A 25,000-nucleotide genomic window follows, 5' to 3' on the forward strand; every position below is an offset into this window, starting at 1 on the left:
AAGCGTTGAAATTCATGTTTTGTGGTTGTAGTGTTTCTCATAGACCTAAGATGATTTCTGCTATACCAACGTAGGAGTGAACATTACGTATTTTTCAGTAAACTTGAAGACCCACAACTGGCAATGTAATGGTTTAACACTTTGATTGTTAAAACATTCAAATAGAAAGTAAATTGCATTTTAATGTATATTTGGTAAATGCTCAGTAGATTTATAGGTTTCTTGTACTTCTGTGTTATCAAAGTTGATATTTAATGTTTGTTGTGTGATATATATTTTCGTTTGTTGTGTGATATATATTTTCGTCTCTTCGTGATAGAATTTAGTGCATTGTGGGCTGTATTAAGTAAAGGTGAAGTGTCAATGTTAAAACCTTAACCTTTGCTTGTACTCCGACCGTGCGCATCTTTCACCAGAAATGTAAATAATGCTTAGACCTAGTTATACTAATTGAAATGGTACCATTGAATTTATAAGTTGCAAAGGTGGCTTACGAAATCGAACAATTCAACATACTTCAATCATTGTACATGTGTGTATCATTCATTTGACTTAAAAAAAAAAGTGATTTGACATATTCATAAACGTTAACGGGACCAATGGAAGCAGCAGATTCCATAGTACCACCATCGTCAACGCAAACGTCCAATCACAAAACTAACGGGTTGGACTTTGGCTCTGATAATGGTGGGAAAAACACACCGGAGATGGATGAAGATTTGGAGGAAGGAGAGATAGAATCTGAGGTAGAAAGCATTAAGGAAACTATGAAAGCAGAAGAACCTGAAACTTGGCAAGAGACAGAGAACACATCAGAAGCAAGTAATGCTCCTGTTGAAGATATTGAATCGGATGGTGAAATTGTGTCAGAGGCCGAAATAAATGAGGACAAAACTTTAGGTAATGTAACTTAATTACTCTGGAGAGGTTTTAAATTGAAGATTTATTGGTAGCTACATCTGATCAAGTTTGGGCTATATTATAAATCCTTGTAGATGATATTGACATCTTTAATTAACCCAACCCCACTTCAACAGTGCTATAAATTACCAAGTTACTATACAAACAAACAAAGTAATCTTGCCATTCTGTATCCTTTATTTTTAAGTCAAAATTTTATGTATCCATAAAAAATACATTTTATTAAAACAATGTGACATGTGACTGTCATTTGAAATACCTTGATTTTTCAAAGTGAAACAAATGAAATAAAAAAGGGAAAAAAAGAACATCAATCTTTAACTTGTGGTTAGTTTGATCTGCAAAAATGCTAATTTTAAATATCAAAGAAATCCATTGCCTTATATTCTCAAATATTAACTCACAAATCTTTTATTTGTATAAATTATATGTTATGTGACTCCAGAGAATATGATTTTAACAGTGCTTGAGGAAAAAGAAATTGATGACCAGGATCTTGGATCACCAAAACCTTCGAAGTCCATGAAGCGTCCTCATGCTGTTTTGGAAGAGGGAAAAGGAGAAGATGAATCTGACGAGGAGGTACCAGCCAAGTTACTACGGGCAGACAGTATCGAGACTACCCCGAAGGAACCCGCAGATGGTACCCAGGAGTTTGAGATCATTGATGACCTAGGAGATGTAGAGGGAGATAATGATATGGGCGAATTATACAGCGAGGATGATCTAGAGGACAGTGAAATTTATGCTTGGCTTGACGAAGGATTTGAACAACGTAACACATCCGACTGTCCGATACAAAAAGAAAAAATTGTGTTGACAGGTAAACATCTTTAATTGTGTTGACATGTATGTAATCTAAAATTGTGTTGACACATAAACATCTAAAATTGTGTGGACAGGTAAACATTTAAAATTGGGTTGACAGGTAAACATCTAAAATTGTGTTGACAGATAAACATAGAAAATTGTGTTAACAGGTAAAAATATGAAATTACATGTAGTTGAATTACTGGGGAAATGATTCTAATAAACAAAAACGTTGACCTTGAAATCCAGCAATATCAAAAGTTAAACAATGGGACTAATTCATGTACCACGTGAAATGTTATCAGGTCCCATTATATCATGACAGATAAAAGCGTTTCTTGCTATATCGTTTAACACTATATTTAAATTTAGGTAATTTAAGTTTTAAAATGTCTAGTACTAATCTACATAACACTCAGCATGAAAAAAGACGTTATACATTTATTTCGTGTTGTATTATAGAAAACAAACTGCAAGTTTTACGAAACTTTTACACAATTCATATGTAATGCTATATGAACATTGGAGGTAAGAAAGACATGAGAAATTAAAGTTCATTGATCATGGACATGTCTGATTTCAGAGCGAGGAAACAATCCATTTGAGGTGTTACCAGAAGGTTGGGTTGTGATTACCCATAACAGCGGTATGCCTGTTTACCTCCACAAAACCACTCGAGTCTGCACACTGGCACGTCCTTATTTTCTAGGACCTGGAAGTGTTAGGGTATGTTCTGTTCCATGCTCTCACCCCTGAAGACACATTTAGGCTCTTCTAATTCAAGACTAGATCGGTCCATAATGATATTTTAGGGGTGAATGAGTTAGAATACTAAAGGGTTCTCAAAAATCTTCCTGCACTTTGTGAGAAGTTCTTAGTTGTAGTGAGAGTAAACTAAATATTCATATTATCTATAAGTAATATGTATTATAGTTATTACAAACTGTCGGCGAATGGCGAATACCAGGTAGTATATGAAATATGGACAATTATAATAATGACGATTGTAATTATGTATCTATTGAATCCTATTGATGGGAAACATTGCATATTTTTGGTCTAAAAATGTGTTTTATAAATTAATGAGAGTGTTTCCATAACTTGTAAGAAAATATGTCATATAGACAATATTTTTTTGATATTTTGTATTTTGTCGTATGTCTTCATTTAAAATGTGGAACTTTCTTCAGAAACATGACATTCCTGTTAGTGCCGTTCCCTGCCTACAGTACAGGAGGGAGCTAGAAAAAGAGAATTCCAATACTCAGCAATTCCAACAACAACAACAAAACTCAAACGTCTGTAATGGTGAATCTTCTGATGGGCCGAATGAGTCAACAAAATCAGGTCCAAACAACAACAAGTCCCCTCCGATGCCGCGAACAGAACCAGTCCCGCAAGGAGAAAGTTCGACAAACGAGCAACGACCGCTTCCCGCAGAACAAGTCCCAAATGGTGTTGTGTCCAACCACATTGAAACACAGCCACCACTTCCAGCGAAAGTGCCAACAGAGTCAAAACCTAATGGTGAAACCAATACCACAGGTAGTGTTGGGAGTAAGGTTCTTAAATCACGATTGATAAATAGTTCAGGACTATTAATCAGTTATTTACTGTAATTGGATACCATATACCAATTCAGACCCCAAGATCATGAAATAGTCTAAAGTCTAAAACAGTCTTAAGTTTAGACTTAGCCAATCACAGATGACGCTATAAAACGTTACATTTTTTATTGGCCAAGCAAAAACTTAAGTCTAAGCCTTTCTTGATCCTGGGGCCTGGACTATTTATAAGTTATTTTTCATAATTGGATGCCATACTGATAGTCTTACTTGATTTGCCCTCCTCTACTTCTAGAATCACTTGATTTATAGCTTTTCTAAGTTTAGTTTAGTCCCTAGTTCTCCTAATGAGACTAACGAAGGAGCTAATTATAACTTTATCGTTCATGAATTTGAAATATGATTTACTGATATTCAATCTGATTAAAATACAGATCCTTATTATCACTACGTTTAATAAGAGGATCTGACAACATCTCATTAGGGGTCAAGTCAAGATGACCTTTGGAAATGGCCAATCAAATTGGCACTGCCAGAATCTTGACTGGGGACGAAATAGTTTGAAAAATCTATCTGAATCATTTACTTGTATGTAGTCATCTCGCCCAAAATGCACAACAAAACTAAATGTTTATGTATATTGGGATGAAATGGCATTATGAATTGACATAGCAATGTGTAGAAAATGTATTTGATCGGAAGTACACATGGTAAAAGTTCATCCGAACATGACCCCTTATGGAATGGAGTGGTTATAAGGATCTGTATTTTAATCAGATTGACTGATATTGCACATAAATTTTTCATGCTATTATGATTTAGGCCATTGTGAAAAGAAATAAGAGTTTTCTCCCCTTTAACAAATGATTATCACTTTCATCCTCTATACTATGAGAAACTAATAAGTGATATTATTATTAATTAAGTAAGGTACCATATTCTACATGCTTTTAATTTTCCATTCCTCAAAGCTCTGATTTGTCAGGCAGTATCAGTATTTATTGTAGAGTGATGTAATATATTGAACAAAAATCATTTGCTGTCATCTTTCTAATAAGTTACCAAAATCTGATTGCACGGAAACATGAGTCATATTTCTCTTTGCATCGATCAAAACACGCAGACAAAGTTTGTGAATAATTGTTCAAAATGTATGAAAAAATTCCATTTACTTTTGATAGTGTCGGCGTCTACAGAAGAACAAGAGGCGCCGTTAGTAACGACAGCTGATGGAACAGTGATGGCACCTCCAATCAAGATAGAGTATGCAGAGGACAGAAAGAAACAGAATACCGTGGGTAAGGTCCCAAAGAATGCGCTGTGATTGAAAAATAGAATAGTTCTCTACCTAGAGGGTATGACAACAAAGTCACAATCAAAGGAATCGTTGATAACATCCAAACCTGCAAGTCTTTATTCTCACTTTATTCTCACTTAATTTACGCTTTGTTTCATTGAGGATCTTACAACATGTCAGAGTTCTCAGAATTATTTTTGTGTATTGTGTAGTTATTTTGGCTCTTAGAGGACAACATAGTTACATGCATATGTATACTGTGATGAAACGTCCATTTTAGTTGATATATTCTAGTCAGATGGAGAAAATGCACAACATAAACAGTCTGTGACATTAATTTTTTTTCGCTGCTGGTCATTTGAACTATAGTAAACCCCAAAGGTTTACTAGTCCGACTATTTAATTACTAGTCCAAATTAAATATACAGCCATTTTGCTTCAGCACTTCAGTAATGATCAGTTTACAATTTTGTCCCAAATTACAGTATGGATGCATTCCTGAACGCAAATTCTCATAAATTGATGAATCCAGACTGAAACAATCTCATACATAATGCACTCAAAATGTATTGAAAAATGCAATTGACCACCACTCTTGTAAATATGATATTTATTGATTTTAATCAGGTTGCGAGCTACAAGTCCAATCGGACTAGTTCATTACAATTATCACTTTTCCAGCTGTATAATTACTAGTTGTGGTCATCCGACTTGTGCTTAAAGTCGCAGACTGTATGAAGTACATAGTATAAAGGTCACCAGAACATGACCCCCTACTGGGGTGTTATCAGATCCTCTACAAAACAAAGTGTGAATATTAAATATCTGTATTATAATAATTTTGCATATATCTGGTATATCAAAAGGTCTGTCTTGGACTGTTTGCTTTGTTTGTTTTTGTTATATAATCTATAAGTAGTTGGGGTAATTTGAGGACATGCCATGTTTAGGAAACAGAGTGACATCAAAGCTCAATTACTGGGAATAAACACCTGTTGGCAGTCTCTGTTGACAATATCTGGAAACTGCCCTACATGGCATTTAAAAATGAAGCTGAAATATGGTTAATGATGATAAATAGAAAGTCAGAAAACATTTTATCCACTTGTACCACCACATCCTATAGTTGCTAGGTAACGGCTGTAGTTAGTAAGTAGCTGTTTTTCTTCTGCCTTGATCTATCATGGAAACCAGGCCCTAAGTATCATGAATAGTCTGGAAATCCTTAAAGAGACAATTCACTCAGGCAAATTCTTTTACATAACCAATAAGCAAACTATAGCATAAATGTATTGTTCTACATTTCTTATGAAACATATAACGTAAAACATTGACAAATTCCACAACATTGTTAAGTATTTTAATTAATATCGTTGAAATATTAAATCGTTGATCAATACGATTAAGCAGGTACAATATTAACTCTGTACCCATACCCGAGCCAAAGTCACGCACGTTAAACAAATGAACTACATAACCACTGAGAAGGTAATAAAATGATTTTTAGGCAAGACAATTCACCTAATAAGGTAAACACACTACTGTCAGAGCGATTTGAGCAGTTCTAGCCAAAAGTTGCATTGCTTTACGAGCAAGGGACAGGGTTCGGCATACAAGAAGTTCGACCACAGTGTGTAATGGCGGACAGCGAGCAAGTTTGAATATTTCACACACGTGCACCACCATAGCATTTCAGGCATATCACAGTAACACTGACTGATCTAATTTCCATTAGAAGTTGTTTTATCTGATATATATACAAATTTTAATGTTCTCTTAGACTGAATTGTCCCTTTAATTCATTAACAATTTTCATAGAAAAGCATTACAGAAAAATCTTATATTAAGGAGCTTTCATTTACTTTTGTAATGTTTTCCTATGGAGAAGTTAAGGAATTCCTTAGAATTAAGGAATGTTTGTGAAACTGTGTCCAGGAATTTCATTTAATTATATTGTTACAGCAGTTATACTAATAATAGGAATGGAAAGGGAAAACATTTCAGAAACAATTTTTGATTGTATGTTGTATGCAGACTCTCTATACTAACACAGATAATTCAATGTCTCATCAGCTTCTCAAATCTTATGTTTCAGACCCTACAGAACTACGGGAATATTGTACAAAGCTATTTGAGTTCAGGACAATCACAGTGAAAAAGTTTAAGTGAGTATTATATAGCTCAGTCACCTGGCCCCAGTGAGCTTTTGCCATAGCGCAGCGTCCCTCAATATTTCTTTTAAATCAATACTGGTCACAAAGATGTGAATGGAATTTGGCCTGAACCATCCATTAGGGAAATGGAAACAGAGTTAGTATAATCATGACTTTGACATATACACATGGACCTGTTGCAGTATTATTTGGTCCAATGAAATTAGGTAATTCCTTTAAATAATGTATGGTCATAATAGGGAGAAATAGAGATACAGACAGTAATATTTCGATATAAACTGTACTCATTACATTAGGCTTAACAAACCAGGTGGGTGATACATGCCCTCTGGGCCTCTTGTATCCTGATAGACAGATAGTGCTTCCACAGCTTCATTTACTCTTAGTTTGACTGTTATCCAACTAAAACTACTTTGATGTATAAATGTAAAACTGGTAAAAGATATGTGTGTAAGTTAATCCACACAAAGTTAATATAAACTGCCATATAATGATAAGCCCTTAACAATCTGTTTATTTGTGACTATATATGTTTTGATTCATGTCTTTAACAAGAAATATTTATAGCCATTGCCTAGTGTGATATCCCTTAATACTGAAATATTGCTGATTTTGTAGGACCTGGAAAGATAGAAGACGACATTTGAATGCAATAAGGTCCCAATCACGTCCTGCCCTTGTAAGTTCTTTAACTTCTTTACAAGTCATCTGATGATGTCCATGTGATAGAATCCTTTTTGTACTGTTTCATGTGACAATTACTTATATGTTAATTCACAAGATGGCTTGAACACAAGTTCAAATATATCACACGACTAAGTGTTTATGAATGCAATATTGTAAGAGCCCTTGACCGCGAATTTATGTATTCTTGAATACGTTGAAATAATGAAACTGCGAAATATACAAAAATATAAAGTGGATGATACATTTAAAGATTGGAACAACTTTCTGATGAATCAATTTTGTCTCTTTTAGCAATGTTTTGAATGGGATTTCTCTGTTTATAAATTTAATTTCTCCTTCTTACAACACCCAAATTACATATTTCTATGTGATGATATCAGTAATTAAATGGTGAAGTAGAATAACATACACATTTTGGATATTATTTTAACTCATATTGACATACCAAATACAAAATATGTAATCCATGGATAATATGTTTTAGGATGTTTTGGCATATATGTTTTAGGATGTTTTGGCTCAGAAACTTTATGTTTTAAATGTCTCTTCTTCAAGATATATACTAGTAATACTAAGCTATTTTCACAGTTGTTAAAGAAAAGTCTATTTCTGTATTTTCCAGCCATCAACCACCAAACTGATAACTTGCAAAATCCCACAAGTGAAAGGAGATGAAAAACCAAAGCTCAAAGGTAATCTCTACGATTTGTTGTGCAAAAATTTAGAATTTTCTTTAAGGATACATTCATGTATGTCAGAGATCAATCTAGGTCAGATTAAGTGCCATTATGCAGTAGTTTCTCCTCAAGGAGTTACCTCCCCTTATGTATACCTTGTAATCCCAATTGGAAACAAGAAAAAAATTCCCCTTTTTTAAGAATTTTTTGTTTAACTTTTGTGAGACTTCCTGTTGTCTATCTCTGTGTAAAACTTCTGTATGTCTTATTAATATTATTATTATAGTATTATTTTAATTTAATTTCTTACAGACAACAACAAAAAAAAAAAATGTTAAACTTCCTCTGGTTTTGAAAAAAATGTGTAGTTTCACCCAAAACATTGATTGATCACTTAAGATTTCATTTACCTGGTTTTTATACTTCAGGCAAGAGATGATGCTACAAACTTACAATATTATTTGTTATTCTGGTAACATTTATATTTTCAGAATTTGTTTTAAATCCATTGGGGAAATCCTATGTGTGTATTCTTCATGAGTACGCACAACACACACTCAGAATCCAGCCTAGATATGTCTTCAAAGAATTAGGTAAGTGTCTGGTTGACTTTTGGTTAGACATGTCTTCTACCACTTTGGTGTCTACTCTACTCTCAGGGTGATATTTTAGCACTTTTTTCTTTATAATTAATTTATGAGGTAATGCTGTGATTGGTGTATTTGACCTTAAAGAAAAAGAAAGCAATGGTAAAAATCTTTTATGCCGAATTATTTGATAAGGATAAGTTCAATTTGTCTATAGTAAATCATTCTGTAGATAGATCGTATACGAGTGACTGTATGGCGGAGTAGTTTAATAATCTAACAAGCATTTAGTGGAGTGGCATTTCTAATATTAATGAATTCTATATGATGTCTGCAAGATAATTTTGTGCCAATGTTATGTGTCAAAGATAGAATTTATTTGGAAGCTATCTCCTATGATATAATGCGTTGGAACTTCAAACTTGGTAGTCCACATGAGACAATGTGTTGTGTACCAAAACTACATCAATGTGATTTATAAAGCCATGAGGCTAGATACATGATAAATGCCAGTTCATGGTAGTTAACATTCAATTTGGCTTTCATTCATAGTTTTATGAAATGAGTATGTTTTGTCTGTGTTTACAGAAAATGCCCAGAATCCCTACAGTGCGACTGTTGTCATTGGTGATATCGAATATGGTACTGGATATTCCAGCAGTAAAAAATCCGCTAAGATGGCTGCAGGCAAGTGTTCAATTTGGATTCTTGTTAGACAAAACTTAATTATCAGTTATAAGACCTTCATTGATAATTACTTCTTTATGAATTAAGATGTGTACTTGATTTAAAATGATCAGCATTTAAGCCTCGGGTTTTACAACATTTTGTGACCCTTGGGTAGAATATCCCTATCCTTCATATCTACATATGAAAGAGTCTTATATGGCAGTACAGTCAAAACCACTATAAAGACATCTCTATACAGGACACTTGTCTATAAAAGACAGATTCAGCAACCCCAATTATTGCAATTTACTAATGATCTACATCTGTATAAAGGACACCTGTCTTTAAAGGACAGTTTTGTTTTGTCTCTTTGCTGTCCTTTATAGACAGGCTTGTCTGATTCTTTTTTCATTCTCTTTTAATTTCACCTATTCTGCAAATGAGCACTCACCAAGTGTGTTTTGGTGGTCAACAAGATGAATGAGGACGCTGATACAGCAGGAGTAATATTGTTATTGATATCTGACTCTCAGTTATCATAACTCAATGTTTTCTTTTGTAGCTAAAGAAACTCTTACCATCCTTATCCCTGAAATGAGCAAAGTCACAGAAGAGATTAACAAAGATGAAGACTTATCGGTATGATTTATCATTGTGTGATATTGTCAATTTTCCTTAATCACAAAATTATTAACTGAATTAATGTTACCTTGACACTGACTATTTACTTGTAGCTGAAAATATTGAATTTCTTGCTAGATAGATGTATAAAAATACATTAACAAACAGTCTGATTTAAATAAAAGTTGGTTTTTGGTGGCTTTAAGTTTTAACAAAATGAAATTTTGCAATCAGATGATAAGAGTATACAGATATGGCTAATCAAATTTGTAGGTATATTTTTATGATCACAGCAATGTTATTATGCTTCGCATAAAAACAAAAAGATATCCTCTCCATGAAAATTACTGGCTACTTATAACATTAGATGATTAAACCTGCTGATTATCGTTTTGTTTCAGTTTTTTGATGAGATTAAGATCGAGGACCCACGTGTATATGAGCTATGTAACAAAGTAGGACAGCCCAGTCCATATCAGATCTTACAGGAATGTCTTAGCAGGTAAGTTTACAGATCTTACAGGAATGTCTTAGCAGGTAAGTTTACAGATCTTACAGGAATGTCTTAGCAGGTAAAATTACAGATCTTACAGGAATGTCTTAGCAGGTAAGTTTACATATCTTACAGGAATGTCTTAACAGGTAAGTTTACAGATCTTACAGAAATGTCTTAGCAGGTAAGTTAACAGATCTTACAGGAATGACTTAGCAGGTAAGTTAACTGATCTTACAGGAATGTCTTAGCAGGTAAAATTACAGATCTTACAGGAATGTTTTAGCAGGTAAAATTACAGATCTTACAGGAATGTCTTAGCAGGAAAAATTACAGATCTTACAGGAATGTCTTAGCAGGTAAAATTACAGATCTTACAGGAATGTCTAAGCAGTTAAAATTACAGGTCCTACAGAAATGTCTTAGCAAGTAAGTTTACAGATCTTACAGGAATGTCTTAGCATGTAAGTTTTCATATCTACAGGAATGTCTTAGCAGGTAAAATTACAGATCTTACAGGAATGTCTTAGCAGGAAAAATTACAGATCTTACAGGAATGTCTAAGCAGTTAAAATTACAGGTCCTACAGAAATGTCTTAGCAAGTAAGTTTACAGATCTTACAGGAATGTCTTAGCATGTAAGTTTTCATATCTACAGGAATGTCTTAGCAGGTAAAATTACAGATCTTACAGGAATGTCTTAGAAGGTAAAATTACAGATCTTACAGGAATGTCTTAGCAGGAAAAATTAAGGAATGTCTTAGCATGTAAGTTTTCATATCTACAGGAATGTCTTAGCAGGTAAAATTACAGATCTTACAGGAATGTCTTAGCAGGTAAAATTACAGATCTTACAGGAATGTCTTAGCAGGTAAGTTTACAGATCTTACAGGAATGTCTTAGCATGTAAGTTTTCATATCTTACAGGAATGTCTTAGCATGTAAATTACAGGAATGTCAGCAGTAAATTACAGGAATGTCTTAGCATGTAAAAGATTTACAGATCTTTACAGGAATGTAGTACAGCTTACAGGAATGTCTTAGCAGGTTACAATCTTACAGAATGTCTAAGCATTAAAATTACAGGTCCTACAGAAATGTCTTAGCAAGTAAGTTTACAGATCTTACAGGAATGTCTTAGCATGTAAGTTTTCATATCTACAGGAATGTCTTAGCAGGTAAAATTACAGATCTTACAGGAATGTCTTAGAAGGTAAAACTACAGATCTTACAGGAATACAGTCTTAGCAGGTAAGTTTACAGATCTTACAGGAATGTCTTACAGGTAAGTTAACAGATCTTACAGGAATGTCTTAGCAGGTAAAATTGCAGATCCTACAGGAATGTCTTAGCAGGTAAGTTTACATATCTTACAGGAATGTCTTAACAGGTAAGTTTACAGATCTTACAGGAATGTCTTAGCATGTAAGTTTACAGATCTTACAGGAATGTCTTAGCAGGTAAGATTACAGATCTTACAGGAATGTCTTAGCAGGTAAGTTAACACATCTTACAGGAATGTCTTAACAGAGGAGCTTTCTTCCATACCAGTACATGTATGAAACAAGCATATCCAAACATATTTAGCTAACAAACCTTTGTTTTTTCATGTTTTGCAGAAACTATGGAATGGGAGACACAAACTGTAAAATTGATGTGAAACCATTAAAACACCAAAAGAGTGAATACTCTCTAACGGTCGGGAAACGCACTGTCACAGTAAGTCAGCGAAAACTTTCCTGATCAATTGTATAAAATCATATACCGAGTCCTTAGATAAATGGGAGATCAAAAGAATTTACTGACAGTTTTCAGGTATAATGTTAAGCATGGAAATTTTCATTTTAATTAATTGTAGTTATTTTGGTTATATATGTTCTGCTATTGGTAATCGCTCATAAATAATCTTGAAATTATCTTAAATTTATGATGCCTTGTCCAACTATTATATCTTGAATAATAAAAACTATCTCCTTGTCTTGTGGAAAGAGGAAAAATATGAAAACTAAAATAGTAATATTGAACACTTGACCATGGAAAAGAATTCATTTTCCTTTTTCAACGCTCTAGAAAAAACCTAGTGACGTATTTATGCAAGTGTTTGTTAACGTCTTGGGCTTAAACGGGAAAAATCATAGGGTAAATCATTTATAGTTTGATTTACACATGTATAAACTGTAAAAATATAATACAATGTATACATGTATAAACTGTAAAAATATTATACAATGTATATGTGTATAAACTGTAAAAATATAATACAATGTAAACATTTATAAACTAAAAATATAATACAATGTATACATGTATAAACTGTAAAAATATAATACAATGTATACATTTATAAACTAAAAATATAATACAATGTATACATATACAGTGTTTTTCCTGCCTGTATATTTGGGGCCGAAATAAGGCCCCATTCCCAATTGTATTTCTTGCTATTTTTTCCCAATTCTGTGTCTAAATTTCCCAAATCAGTGGTATTTTAGTATCTAATCTATTCTTACACTTGATTCTTAGAGAAGCATAACTTTCTATTTCTACCTTTTCCAAAATTTCCATAAACACCGTTTAAATTTTTCATTTCCTACTTTTATCGCAAAAAAATTCCCAATTTTCACCAGGTGGCAATTTGCCAAAATACCCAGGAAAAACACTGATATATAAACTAAAAATATAATACAATGTATACAAACACATTTTAATAGTGTGGTACTGGAATGTGGTAAGTGTATTGAAATAGAAGGGACTTTGTATATTCTACCTCTCTAAGCCACAGTTAAATGTAAGAAAAATTGTCAGTAAATTATGTAATATGTGATGCCTAATAAAAAAACTAATTTCAGTGATAATCGAAGATGGTATGCAAGTTATTACAGAATATACTACCCTCCAAAAAATTTCTGTCAAAATTTGCTGACAATTTATATTTTAGAAAACTCTCGAAAAAAAGAACGAGCTAGAGAAGATAAATACATACTGGGTATATGTAATTGATAAATGATATATGCTGATGCCTTTATAAAAAAGGTTTACATATCTTTATCAAAAAGGTTTACATATCTTTATTAAAAAGGTTTACATATCTTTATCAAAAAGGTTTACATATCTTTATTAAAAAAGTTTACATATTTCTGTACTTTTTTTTACATATGTAAAACTGCACATGTAACAGAACTTTTGGAGGGCAGTATATATTATGTTGTTTATATCTTTAGGTTGTGTGTAAGTTGTTATAGATAATAATAATAATGTTGTTGTTTACAGGTGGTGTGTAAGAACAAAAGGGAAGGTAAACAGAGAGCAGCTCAGGCCATCTTACAGGTTAGCATACATTGGATTCTATTCCGAATTTGCATTTTACAGAGTTATCTGCACTTGCGGGTAGGTATTGATTGTGACGTCATGTGTTTGCAAGCCTAACGTCATACGTTTCGGAGAAAATGACGTGAATTGTGCTCACAAAATAATGATGTAACAATCAATACCTACCTGCAAGGGAGCTAACTCTGTAATATGCAAAGACAGAATATATATCAATCACTACTACAAAAAATATCAAACTATTTAACATCTGGTCTGTGGTTAGGGTCCAGTTACATGAATACGGTATAGTCGCTTACTTATGCTGATAAGAAATATTCATCATTTTAAGTATAAAGAAGAAAATTATATTTTAGCAATTTTTCGCAGCTGTATGACAGGTTATATATGTCAGATATGAAAATTTCTCTATCATTCACAAATCTAATTTTCAAGATCATAGCAATGTCTCACAAAAACGGTGGAATATCATCCCTTCAAAAATTAACAGCCTGGAAAGCATTACAGAAAGGACACTCTTCCTTCATTTAGATTTTCTTCTTAACTTCTGCTATGCTTTCCTACAGAAACTTTTAAGAAGTGTTTGAAGTTATCTGAATAAGAAATATCATATACCGTTTTCGACCTAATAAGCGCCCAGGGCGTTTAGAAAATTGAAAAAATAAAAAGATGCTTACTATGAGGAAATTATTGCTAAAGCAAAGTGCAAACCTATACAGTTTAGATAGTTTAAGTCGTTATTTACAACCGGACAATTGAAATTGAGGAATCAAAAGGGGGAGGGGCGCTAATAGTGACATGGGCACTTATTGGATCGAATACGGTATTTCATTTTCGAATGATAAAACAAACTTCAATATTCAATATTGTGTTTTGGCAGGAGCTGCACCCTCACATCACAAATCTTGGTTCCTTGCTACGCTTGTATGGACGATCCTCATGGAAAAATCTCAAGGAAAAGAAAGTAAGTGGTGTCCTGTTCAATGTTCCAGATTAGAGGTGACTGTAGTCTGAATTACTAATTCTAACCTCTTTTTACATAGGCCTGGAGCCAATAAACTTTAGAAATCTGTCCCTATATAAACTGTGGAAACAAACAGATCGGCATTAAAAATATTATTACGAAATAAAAACTTTGTTTTATACAAATGTGGAAGTTTCTATATTGTCGATACTTTCATTGGACCAGGAAACTATAAAAGAACGTGTCTCCTTCTATTTCGGCAGTCTGTAAAAGCTTTCCTGCCTGATCAGACTCATTCTTCTCTCTCTCTCCGTTGTTGTCTCATATGGATAGAAAGATATGTTCATAATTATTAAGTTTTGAATCCACAAACCTAGTAATAATACCAATCCTATAAGTGTGCCAAGTGCTTATTTCCCGCAATTTTCAGTTGTAATGTGATCTTGGCTCAAGTCGATATAAAACGACACTAGAATGACAGAATATGTCAGACTATAGTAATGAGTGTGTATTGTGTTCACTATATATATATCAAAGCTTGTAATCCGTAGATTTTCAATTTTGATAAACATGCAATTTTATTTGTCCTCTGTAGAGAGAAGAACATTCCATAACAGAACTTCAGTCCCAAACCTGCTCAAAGAAACCCAATACTGCCGTACTGGACAAACTCAAAGAGGAAATGGAGAAACTCTACAAACAAAAGGTAAATAATCACAGGCAACATAACAATAAAATGTTGTAATATAGGTTATAAACAAAGTATTACCCAATGTTTTCTGAATTAAAAAAATTATAGGGCCATTTTTGTTTTGTTTGGATGCATGGAGGATAGGGGAAACCTCTTTTGTTAAATCACATTTGTATAGAATCAGTTACAAACAAAGACCTCTTGGTTAGAGATCTGGCCCATGAAATATTTAAGCCAATCAAAACAGAAGACGCTATAAAATGTTAGATCATTTTTGCCAATCAAAACAGAAGACGCTATAAAATGTTAGATCATTTTTGGTTGGCTTAAGCCAATCACAGAAGACATTATAAAATGTTAGATCATTTTTGGTTGGCTTAAGCCAATTACAGAAGACTTTATGAAATGTAAGATCATTTTTAGTTGACTTAAGCCAATCACAGAAGACGTTATAATTAGTAAAATCATTGTTGGTTGGCTAAGCTAAGCAAGAGCCAATAGCCATTGCCACAAGAATTCTGAAAAATATTTTGAATCCAATTAATCTTGAATTTTCAGGAAGCAATCAAAAGTAAGGGGAAGCTAAGAGTGGAGAGTTCAGCTTTATCAGGAACTGTAACGAGTCTGGACTTATGATGAGGATTTGTGTGTAAGGGACCAACGTCATAATAACAAAGGACACAGGTGTCTCGGTGTCTCCATTCACCCCTAAAATTTCATTATGAACTCTTCCAGCTTTTGAAATGGAAGGGTCAAATGTGTCTTCAGGGGTTAATGAGTTAGAGGAATTCAGCAAATCTGAACGCTATATATCAGGCAATCAATTGTACTCTGCATCAGAGGATGCATTATTTTCTTGACTTTATTTTTTTGCATTTTTACGGTAGATTTGTGCTAGATTCTCGGTGCTTCAGTGTATAGACATTCCATTATATTCCACACATCTGCTGGCCGTCAGATGTGTCTACTTTTGTTTTAGCGTTGTGGTTGAAATATAGACAATGAAGTTATAATATAATTGACCTAAAAAATTATCATGAAAATGTGATTACTGCATTAAAACCACTTTATTTTAGGGAAATTCAAGTTTTTTGAGACAGCGAGCTCGAACATGAACATCATGAAAGATACCTGTATATATATGACACATGGTTGTCATTGATAGCTTTTTATCGCAAATTTATGTATTCATATTGATAATGAAAAATATTGTATACGCGAAAATTAGGTGATTTGTAGTTGTGTGACGATATTAAGGAATCAGAGTGGAAAAAAATGTAGAGTTTTTCTTTTGATTATATCATCATCAAATCAAAGTTGTAATTTTACCCCCGATACAAATAGTTGTATTATATTCAATTATGATTATTTAAGATCATTGTTTCATTAAGGACTTTATTGTAAGCACTGCATATAGACATATCAAAATTTGCGAGTGAATAGTCGGTTTATATCCCATAGCCTGTTAGATATTTACTTCTCTCCGTCCTTGGTGTTTTTAGTATGAAGTTCATGGAATAGGAATCCACAACAGGTGATTTGACATTTTGTCTTCTGATGCGAAAACAAAATTAGGTTCTCCTGGTTCAGATACCCATAAGAGGATACCGTAAATTGAGATATTTTGGCATTGCGAAATTTTGGCGTTTTTTGGTGTTTTTTATAGGATGGTTAAATTTTGGTTCATTTAAATTTCCTTTGTGTTCTGTAAATTTTTAAAGATAACATATTTTAAGGTTTACTTGTATTCCATAATGTTACCTGAAAGTACATGTTCACATAAGTAATTCATAATATTTTTGAATGTAATGGAAACAGATAGATGTAGACATATTTTGGTGCGTTAAATTTTGGTGCTTTGTGCCAAATGCCAAATAAGTCAAAATTTGACCATGTCCAAAATATCTCAATTTTTATAAGAACATATGGCAGGAAGATGGCTATTGTCAATTTTATCTTCATTATTTTTGCACCCTTATGCTCTTCGGTTCCAATTTGGTAAAAACTTCTTCTTCTTTTTTCTTTTCTTTTTTTTTTCATATTATGTGTTGAATGACTTAGCAATTTAGACTAGACTTGTACTTTTATTTTTAGATTGTAAATGATATTCTAGTCAATTGCCAATCAATGGTACATACAGCCATTTCTGTTTTCAAAATTCATTAGTCTTTACTAAATTACATGTTTTTCTGCATGATTTAAGTAGGGTAGATGTGATGTTCTTGTTGCTTTAATATTTATGATCTAGTTCCTGTATTAATTCCATCATGCTGTATTCATTCCTGTTCCCAGTGTCAAACCCAGTGTACCCCCGGTACTTGTATATCCCCTAGTCCTACAACACATCCCACTATTCATGTGTTGCTATTATATCTGCAGTCCTAATGATGTAAGCTTCAAAGTATGGTTTTCATTCTTGCATAGAAAACCAGTGATTTTAAAGTAAATTTGCATAGGCAAGTTACTGTGATTAAAAAATACCAAATGAGTCATTGATTTTCTCATAGAGATAGTTTTTTTTTTTACTTTATATAGTCCCACATCTAATATGTACTGTTGAAAACTCATTTGTTGATGATACTCTATCTTATGTTATCACCTGGCCTATTTAAGCCTTGAGTAACTGACCTAATGACCTATGTCATTACAGAATGGCCTACTGACAGACCAATGGACTGATGACTAAGTCGATACTTATGATCAAAGTCTGTCACATCACTGGCCTAATAATAGCAAAGACCTGTAACGTGGCTGGCCTAATTTGCGTTTCTCTGGTCTAAATATTACTGGCCTTGTAAAGTCAAACTGGGTCTAAACTCCAACTTCATTCCTTCAAGTCCCTTTGATGTCGACAATGCTAGTCATTGCCACTTATTTATCTTTAATGTAACATGTAAGTTTATGTACATGTAAGTTACATGGTTTCCATCCTGACAATACTAAAAACAAAACAACCTGCAGTTTTGTCTTGTGCTCAAGGAGAGTTGATATTAATTAAAATCTGTTTTAATTAAATTATGTGTTGGTAATATATTTATAAGTGTTTGTACATATGTATGTGTGCCAATGTGGACCAAACTGGGATATATGTTGGAACAGGAAAGATACTTCAACACTCTTTTCCTCCATACTTTATCCTCGATATTCCAGGGGTTACTCTCACTGTCATTATATCTACCCATGGACTATGTTTAAATAAAACTGAAGGCAGTTCGGGAGAAAATAAACTGACTAACCACAGGCCTACAGGGACTTTGAAGATTTTCTTTGAAGATTACCAGAGACACAAGAGTTTAACACCCAGGTTGAAACTTGTACAGTGTACTGTTACTAGATTATTTTGGTGTACATCAATGGAACAAACTACCTGTTTCATTTGTAACTACACACAGAGCCTACAGTTTTGCTAAGACATAGTCCAGGGAGTGGTGAACCAATTTGGATGTTGCTTCAGGTAACTCCTTACTACAGCGAGTTAATTTTGGTTTTACTTGGTTACCACATGAACATGTTTTTGTGGCTTTTTGGATCTATTATGGGATGTTATTTGTCATATTTATCTACAGATAGTTTTTGTCTCTTTGTCAAATCAATTGGTCAATATAAAAATGTTGACAATAAACTTTGTACAAATTTAAAACGTTTGTTTTGTTGTATCAGAATATACTAAATTTAAAAAATATTGTGTTGTAACTACAGAAGGATTCGTGACTGTCTCTTTACATTACTAAACACCACGCGAGACGCCTGTGAACCGCTAATAAAAACCATATTTCTCAACAAAAATTTCACAACGTTTATTACTTGCTTTAAGAACGGAATATTTTGAGGATATGTCTTAAATTTTCATTAAAAAAATACAACAGCTCATGAAATGACGGCCTGCTTCAGAAAGTAAGACGGTAACCCTCGTACCCGCAAACTACATCAAAAGCTGGGCCGGCGGATATCAAAGGAAAATCAGTCGTCGCCCAACGTCACGGTCAGTGCCCAAACACAAAAGCTCCTGCCTTGTATTTCCCCAAAATCCAGTGTGACTTATCCTTCTCATATACGTCCTTGTATGTACCAATCTGATTAAGATGTCAAACAGAGTGAGACTAATGATCAGATAGACTGGCCACCAGTCTCTAGAATATTGAAGGGAAAAAAATCACTAAAATCTGGCTATCTGATCCTAAGTTTCAAACTAAGGGGGAGATAATCTAGTAAAGAACTCTGATGAGAAAGTCTTACCAACAACTTAGGGTCTGGTAGCCAGTCTATTTGAACAAGCATTCTTAGTATTTTTGCTGAAGCAATGTGTGTCCCCTGCCAATCTCGCAAACTACAATGGATTACAATGGAACTCCCAACAATAACGACGCTTAGAAAACAAGAGGACATGTACAGTCAAACCTGTTGATAAAAACTAAAGAGGAAGAAAATGAAAATGACCTATATATCTAAGCGGTATTTATACACAGTCCATGTCAAATTATGTTGAAATGGGTCATGTGGTACCACAAAAAGAATTTGTCTAGCATACAGTCTCTATACAGAGGTGGACACTTTGGCAAGTATGACTGCATGAAAATATAGATCGTCAAAGGGAGCATGGGTTCTATAGTATCATCTGATCTCTGGAAGATTTAAAGAAAATGTTGCTACATTCTCAAATACTTCAGGGGTTACTATCACTGACATTATATTCACCCTTGGATTATGTCGAGCAGTTCAGGAGAAAAAAAACGAATCCATCAATGGCCTGCAAGGACTTTTTAAGATTACATAGAGTGAGACACAGACACACAACTTCAAAGCCAAACAGTCAACCACAGTGTACCATTATTCGATTCTTTTGATGTATATTATCAAAGGATCTCATTACCTGTGAATTATGTTGCTTTCAGTTTTACTATGACATAGTCCAGGGGTAGATGTAACGTTAGTGAAAGTAACCCCTGGAGTATCGAGGATGTGAGTTTGTATACTTAATAAATTATTAACCGTAGGTAATACAGGGTATTGTACACAAAGAGGTATCTGTATAGCTATAAAATTAAAAACCTGCTATAAATCTGAAATCCCTCAACCCTGACCCAATGTTGAGGGGCAGGAAGCGATAATCACAGACATTATATGGAGTTTAGTACCTTATTGAATATATAAATGGGTCAAAGAACTATATGTTCCGGGTAGCACAGGATCCTTACAAACGCATTTCTGTATGATCAGGATTACTGCAAATGGTAAATCTAAGGCATGGAAGTACTAACCCTAACCGTATCTTCAAGGCAGTCTGACCCATTACCTTACTGAATAGCTAGACTTCCGTATTTGACCAGAAACTAACCTTCCTGGCGGAAGAGAACAGATTCTCACAGCTACAATGCAGTTATTTGAGACATTTGACCCAAGGGATTTGAACGAAGACCAAAAGATTCGTCTACCTCGATACTCCAGGGGTTCCGATCACTTATGATCTAACTGTTATACACCCCTGGACATAGTAAAACTGAAGGCAGCTCAGGGGAACAAATCTGAACCAATCACAAGCCAGCAAAAACTTTTCTTTGAAGACTAGGCCTACTGAGAGAGCGACGCCTTACTAAAAGCCACCCAGTCAACCACAGTATACCGTAAATTACGACTCTTTTGATGTGCATAAAATGACTACATTTTGTTCTGTTGCATCACAGGCGTCTGCTTCAAGTTCGATAAAATATAATAACCTACCCCTATTATGTTCATATAGTAGGGGTAGGATATTTCATTTTTCCAAAAACCAGATGCAGACGCCTGTGGATGCATCATAGTTTTACTACGAGATAATCCAGAGGTGTAAAGATCGCATGTGATCGGAATCGCTGGAGTATCGAGGATGAAGATTCATTTGAATAAAATACAGTCCTCCATTCCAGCACAGCGGATACGATATGCCAGCAGTACCAGTTAGTCTTTTTTTTACACACTTGGTAGTCCTGTATATGTAACTTTCTGCTTCCGTGTATTTTAATATCATTACAAAGTTGCCATAAAGATTTCCTCCTTTTTGGCCCCTGTGATCAATATTTGAAAACAGTTTTCAGTTTTGGTTTGTAGATTTGCAGATTTGCTGTCTATCACTTCCGCCGATAGCTTGTTCCAGGCATTGACAAAAATTCTTATAATGAAGGAATTTTCTTTTACGTAAAGTCTGTTTAGAGTTTCTTAATTTTGTATAGATCTACGTCCTCTGGTTTACAGGGACCTGATACTAACATTTTAATCAACAGTATATATTAAAGTATCAATTTCGTGTCAGAGCCCTGTGCTGTGGTTCTGCGGTTCGTCTCCACTTCAAAGAAGTTTTCGTTTTCAAGGTCATCTCTCCTTGGCTATTCGGAATGTCTGAATTATGTCTGATCGATTTCGGCTCTATTGTACAGGGATCTGAGAATTAGTTACAGATAATATAATCATGGACCCACCAGAGTGCCCTTAGACCATTTTTAGACGTTTAAGAGGTCTAGATTAAAAAACGACTAATCTAGGCCTCGTAAACGTCTAAAAATGGTCTAAGGGCACTCTGGTGGGTCTATGATCATATTATCTGTAACTAATTCTCAGATCCCTGTGCTCTATTGTAGAGATTTGCCCAACTCGTTGAGGATGTTGTTTCACTAGTTTTGTTGCTTTACGTCTTGTTTGCCTTTGGTTTCATGGGAATTCATTAAGCTCATTGCATATATTCCATATGAAATATGATTTATGAAATGAAGAGCGGTATAAACATTTCCTTATAATATCTATGTGTCTTGAGGTTCTGTTGAACAATTTACTGCATTTGGGATTTTATCCACTATCACTTCTAGATTTTTTTATCCACATCTGTTTGTTCCACGTTTTTCTGACCTAGTCTATTTACATTGTTAGCATTTGGTAAAAATGCAGACGTTTGCATATTTGGGACAATTAGAATTTAGTTGCCATGTCTTGCACCAATCCTCCAGTTTGTTCAAATTTGCTTGTAATGTGTCTCTTTCAGATTTTTTTTCACTTTTGTCACATAGTTTCCTGCAATTTGCAGATCAGGGCCGTTTTCGTTTATTCGGAACAACCGGTTCGACCGTTGGTTAAAGTCAATATTTCAAGTATAAATCCTGACGGACCTGCAGTTTTTGATACAGGCCTGTGAGGGCGTTGTCAAAGCTCGTCTGAAAACAATATAAAATCACCAGGTCCGTCTTTAATTAATAAACGAACAACTATATCCAACTAGTCAAACCGTATAATCGAAAACGGCCCAGGTTACATACCGTGAAAAGTAACGGCCTTAACACGCATCCTTTGGATACTCCGCTTGTCACGGAAAAATCCATTTTAAAGTTTTTACTGTAATTCCCATTACATCTTGGTTTTTTTCGTCTTTAATGTCAGAATGGAACTCTCCGTCCTGTCCGTTTCCCTCTATGTCATCCATACATGCAATAAAAAAGGAATGCTCACAATCAGGTATTACCGATAATTTTCCAGTATGTTCGGAAGCATTTAAATATTCTGGCGAGAGGCAAACAAATATTACATTATGCCAATTAAGAAATTCAACAAGTAATCTAAACCTTTATTTATTTAACTCTCATCTTAGTGATAGTCCTGCCTGCCTGTTTGGTTTTCCAATTGAAGATTCCTATCATTATTTCCTTTATTGCCCTCTTTATAACAATCAAAGAACTCGCCTATGTAATTCTATTCTTGCTCTAGATATTAACATTCCTCATTCAATAGACACTTACCTCTATGGATATAATCGCTACTATTTTAATTCAAATGATAAATTATTGAAAATTGTACATAAATACATTAGAGATACCAGACGTTTTGTTTGAGATGTCATTGACACTGAGAGCATTTCAATTCTATTCAATAATATATTGTGAACATTTATTAAATATGCTTTTCCACCAACGAATGGTATTTTCTCTCCATCAAATACATGATCTGACGAATTGATGTTTTCTACAGAAAGTCTTATCTTCTTATCTACTTCAAAATGAAAAAATAAAATAATTTATTACATCCCGAAAAATTTCAATAACACTGTGCCCTATATGGAATCCATTCACGAACTGTAAATTACTTTACATCATTTTTTTTTCTTCATTAGATATATATTAACATGAGTAAACGCTAATTATTGCTCAAATATTCCTTGTCGGTGGTGGGGCATCTTTAACATATTGTAAAAATTGTGATACTTATCTGACAATAGTTTATTATGCTTTATTTTCAGCTTATGAGACTCTCCTAAATTATTTTGTAATTTCTGTTAACGAGATGTTATTTCTATTGATGGATTTTATGTATTGTTCTGTTATTCATGTAGCTACCGGTGAGAGGGCTAATATAGGCATAGCCTGTTGCCCAATCCCAATTGTAATACTACAATAACAATATTTTGAAATGAAATGAAACCTCTTGTTTTTAAGTAGTTTTTATGCACTATAGCTACTGTGTACCTTTTGATCAACATGCTCTCCATTGTCTAATATTTGGCAATTCCCGTGGTTTTGCTGATTACATCACTGTATCAGTTATAAATATGTATCAGTGACTTATCAGTTATAAATATGTATCAGTGACTTAATAATGTGTTATTTTCCAGGTTCTAGAATTCATAAATGATATTGAATTTCCGAATGATTGATTCCATAGTTATGCTAAGTGTTCTAATTAAGGAGGCTTATTAGTACATAATATGTCTTTGTTATTGTTCTATCTTCTTTTTTTGCGGATTAGTATTTTGGACAGTTTTCGTATGATTTGTTATATATTTAATTATTACTAACCCCAGGTTGTGTTTCCAATGCACATATGTAACATGCTCTGTTTTTCAACCCACTTCGAAACAAATGTGTTTTTGAGAACATTTATACCTTTCTCGTCCATTCAAAATCTTGTTCTTCTTTACTTGCTTATTGCTGCTCCCTTATTTTCTTCAGTACTTCAATATAAATGTATTATTTTCTGTAAGAATGTTTCAGGGTTCAGTAGCCGTTCTCTTTGCAAGAATGTCTTAGTTCATATCCATGATTTCCTCACCCATTTAAAATAATTACCTTGGAAATATATGCAGATTTATTATCCAGAGCAGAGGTGCATGGTGCATGCACTTTGATATCAAATATAACAGCTGCTTTAAAGATTAAAGATGCTCGCTCCATCGCTAATAGAGCACACTGTTTATCATTTAGATGATAATTGATATATAATTTGTGTATACGGGTACTGTATATGTCTAATCGACATAAAGGGGTTTCCAATCTCTATGTATATAGGTTTCTGATTAATTATACAAATACATATCAGATATTTACCTCAATAACTCTGATATTGTGTTTAAAATTAGTCTATAATAATTTATACATATGTTTCTTTCCGCATAAATTATATATAAGTAATTTCGCAAAATGTTTCGCGGAATATCTGAGCGACAAAAATAGATTGACCTAGGTCACGGGTACATATCAACCAATCAAATTCTGTGTACAAACGG

At 33.8% G+C, this 25,000-nt stretch overlaps 1 protein-coding gene across 2 annotated transcripts; it reads left to right on the top strand.

The window, feature by feature from the left end:
* The first annotated feature begins 286 nt into the window (after positions 1-286).
* Positions 287-19,123, top strand: LOC138331014 (microprocessor complex subunit DGCR8-like). Of its 2 annotated transcripts, none has more exons than XM_069278474.1 (17): positions 287-900; positions 1,385-1,744; positions 2,315-2,457; positions 2,922-3,276; positions 4,478-4,594; positions 6,689-6,758; positions 7,386-7,446; positions 8,077-8,146; positions 8,623-8,724; positions 9,307-9,405; positions 9,950-10,026; positions 10,410-10,510; positions 12,121-12,220; positions 13,772-13,828; positions 14,709-14,792; positions 15,388-15,498; positions 16,042-19,123. In XM_069278474.1, exons 1-17 carry the CDS (start codon positions 600-602, stop codon positions 16,117-16,119), a joined length of 2,286 nt encoding a protein of 761 aa, XP_069134575.1. In that variant the 5' UTR covers positions 287-599; the 3' UTR covers positions 16,120-19,123. The 2 variants fall into 2 exon arrangements, with proteins under 2 accessions (XP_069134575.1, XP_069134576.1); XM_069278475.1 differs by having other exon boundaries at positions 2,922-3,258.
* Positions 19,124-25,000: the final 5,877 nt, after the last annotated feature.

The sequence above is a fragment of the Argopecten irradians genome, chromosome 9, assembly GCF_041381155.1.
Source record: "Argopecten irradians isolate NY chromosome 9, Ai_NY, whole genome shotgun sequence".
NCBI classification, from domain to species: Eukaryota; Metazoa; Mollusca; class Bivalvia; order Pectinida; family Pectinidae; genus Argopecten; species Argopecten irradians.

Coding starts and splice junctions, on each gene's coding strand:
- LOC138331014 (XM_069278474.1), top strand. CDS start 600: ATGGAAGCAGCAGATTCCATAGTACCACCATCGTCAACGCAAACGTCC. Junction 8,725..9,306: donor ATATGTCTTCAAAGAATTAG/GTAAGTGTCTGG, acceptor CTGTGTTTACAG/AAAATGCCCAGAATCCCTAC. Junction 15,499..16,041: donor AGAAACTCTACAAACAAAAG/GTAAATAATCAC, acceptor TTGAATTTTCAG/GAAGCAATCAAAAGTAAGGG.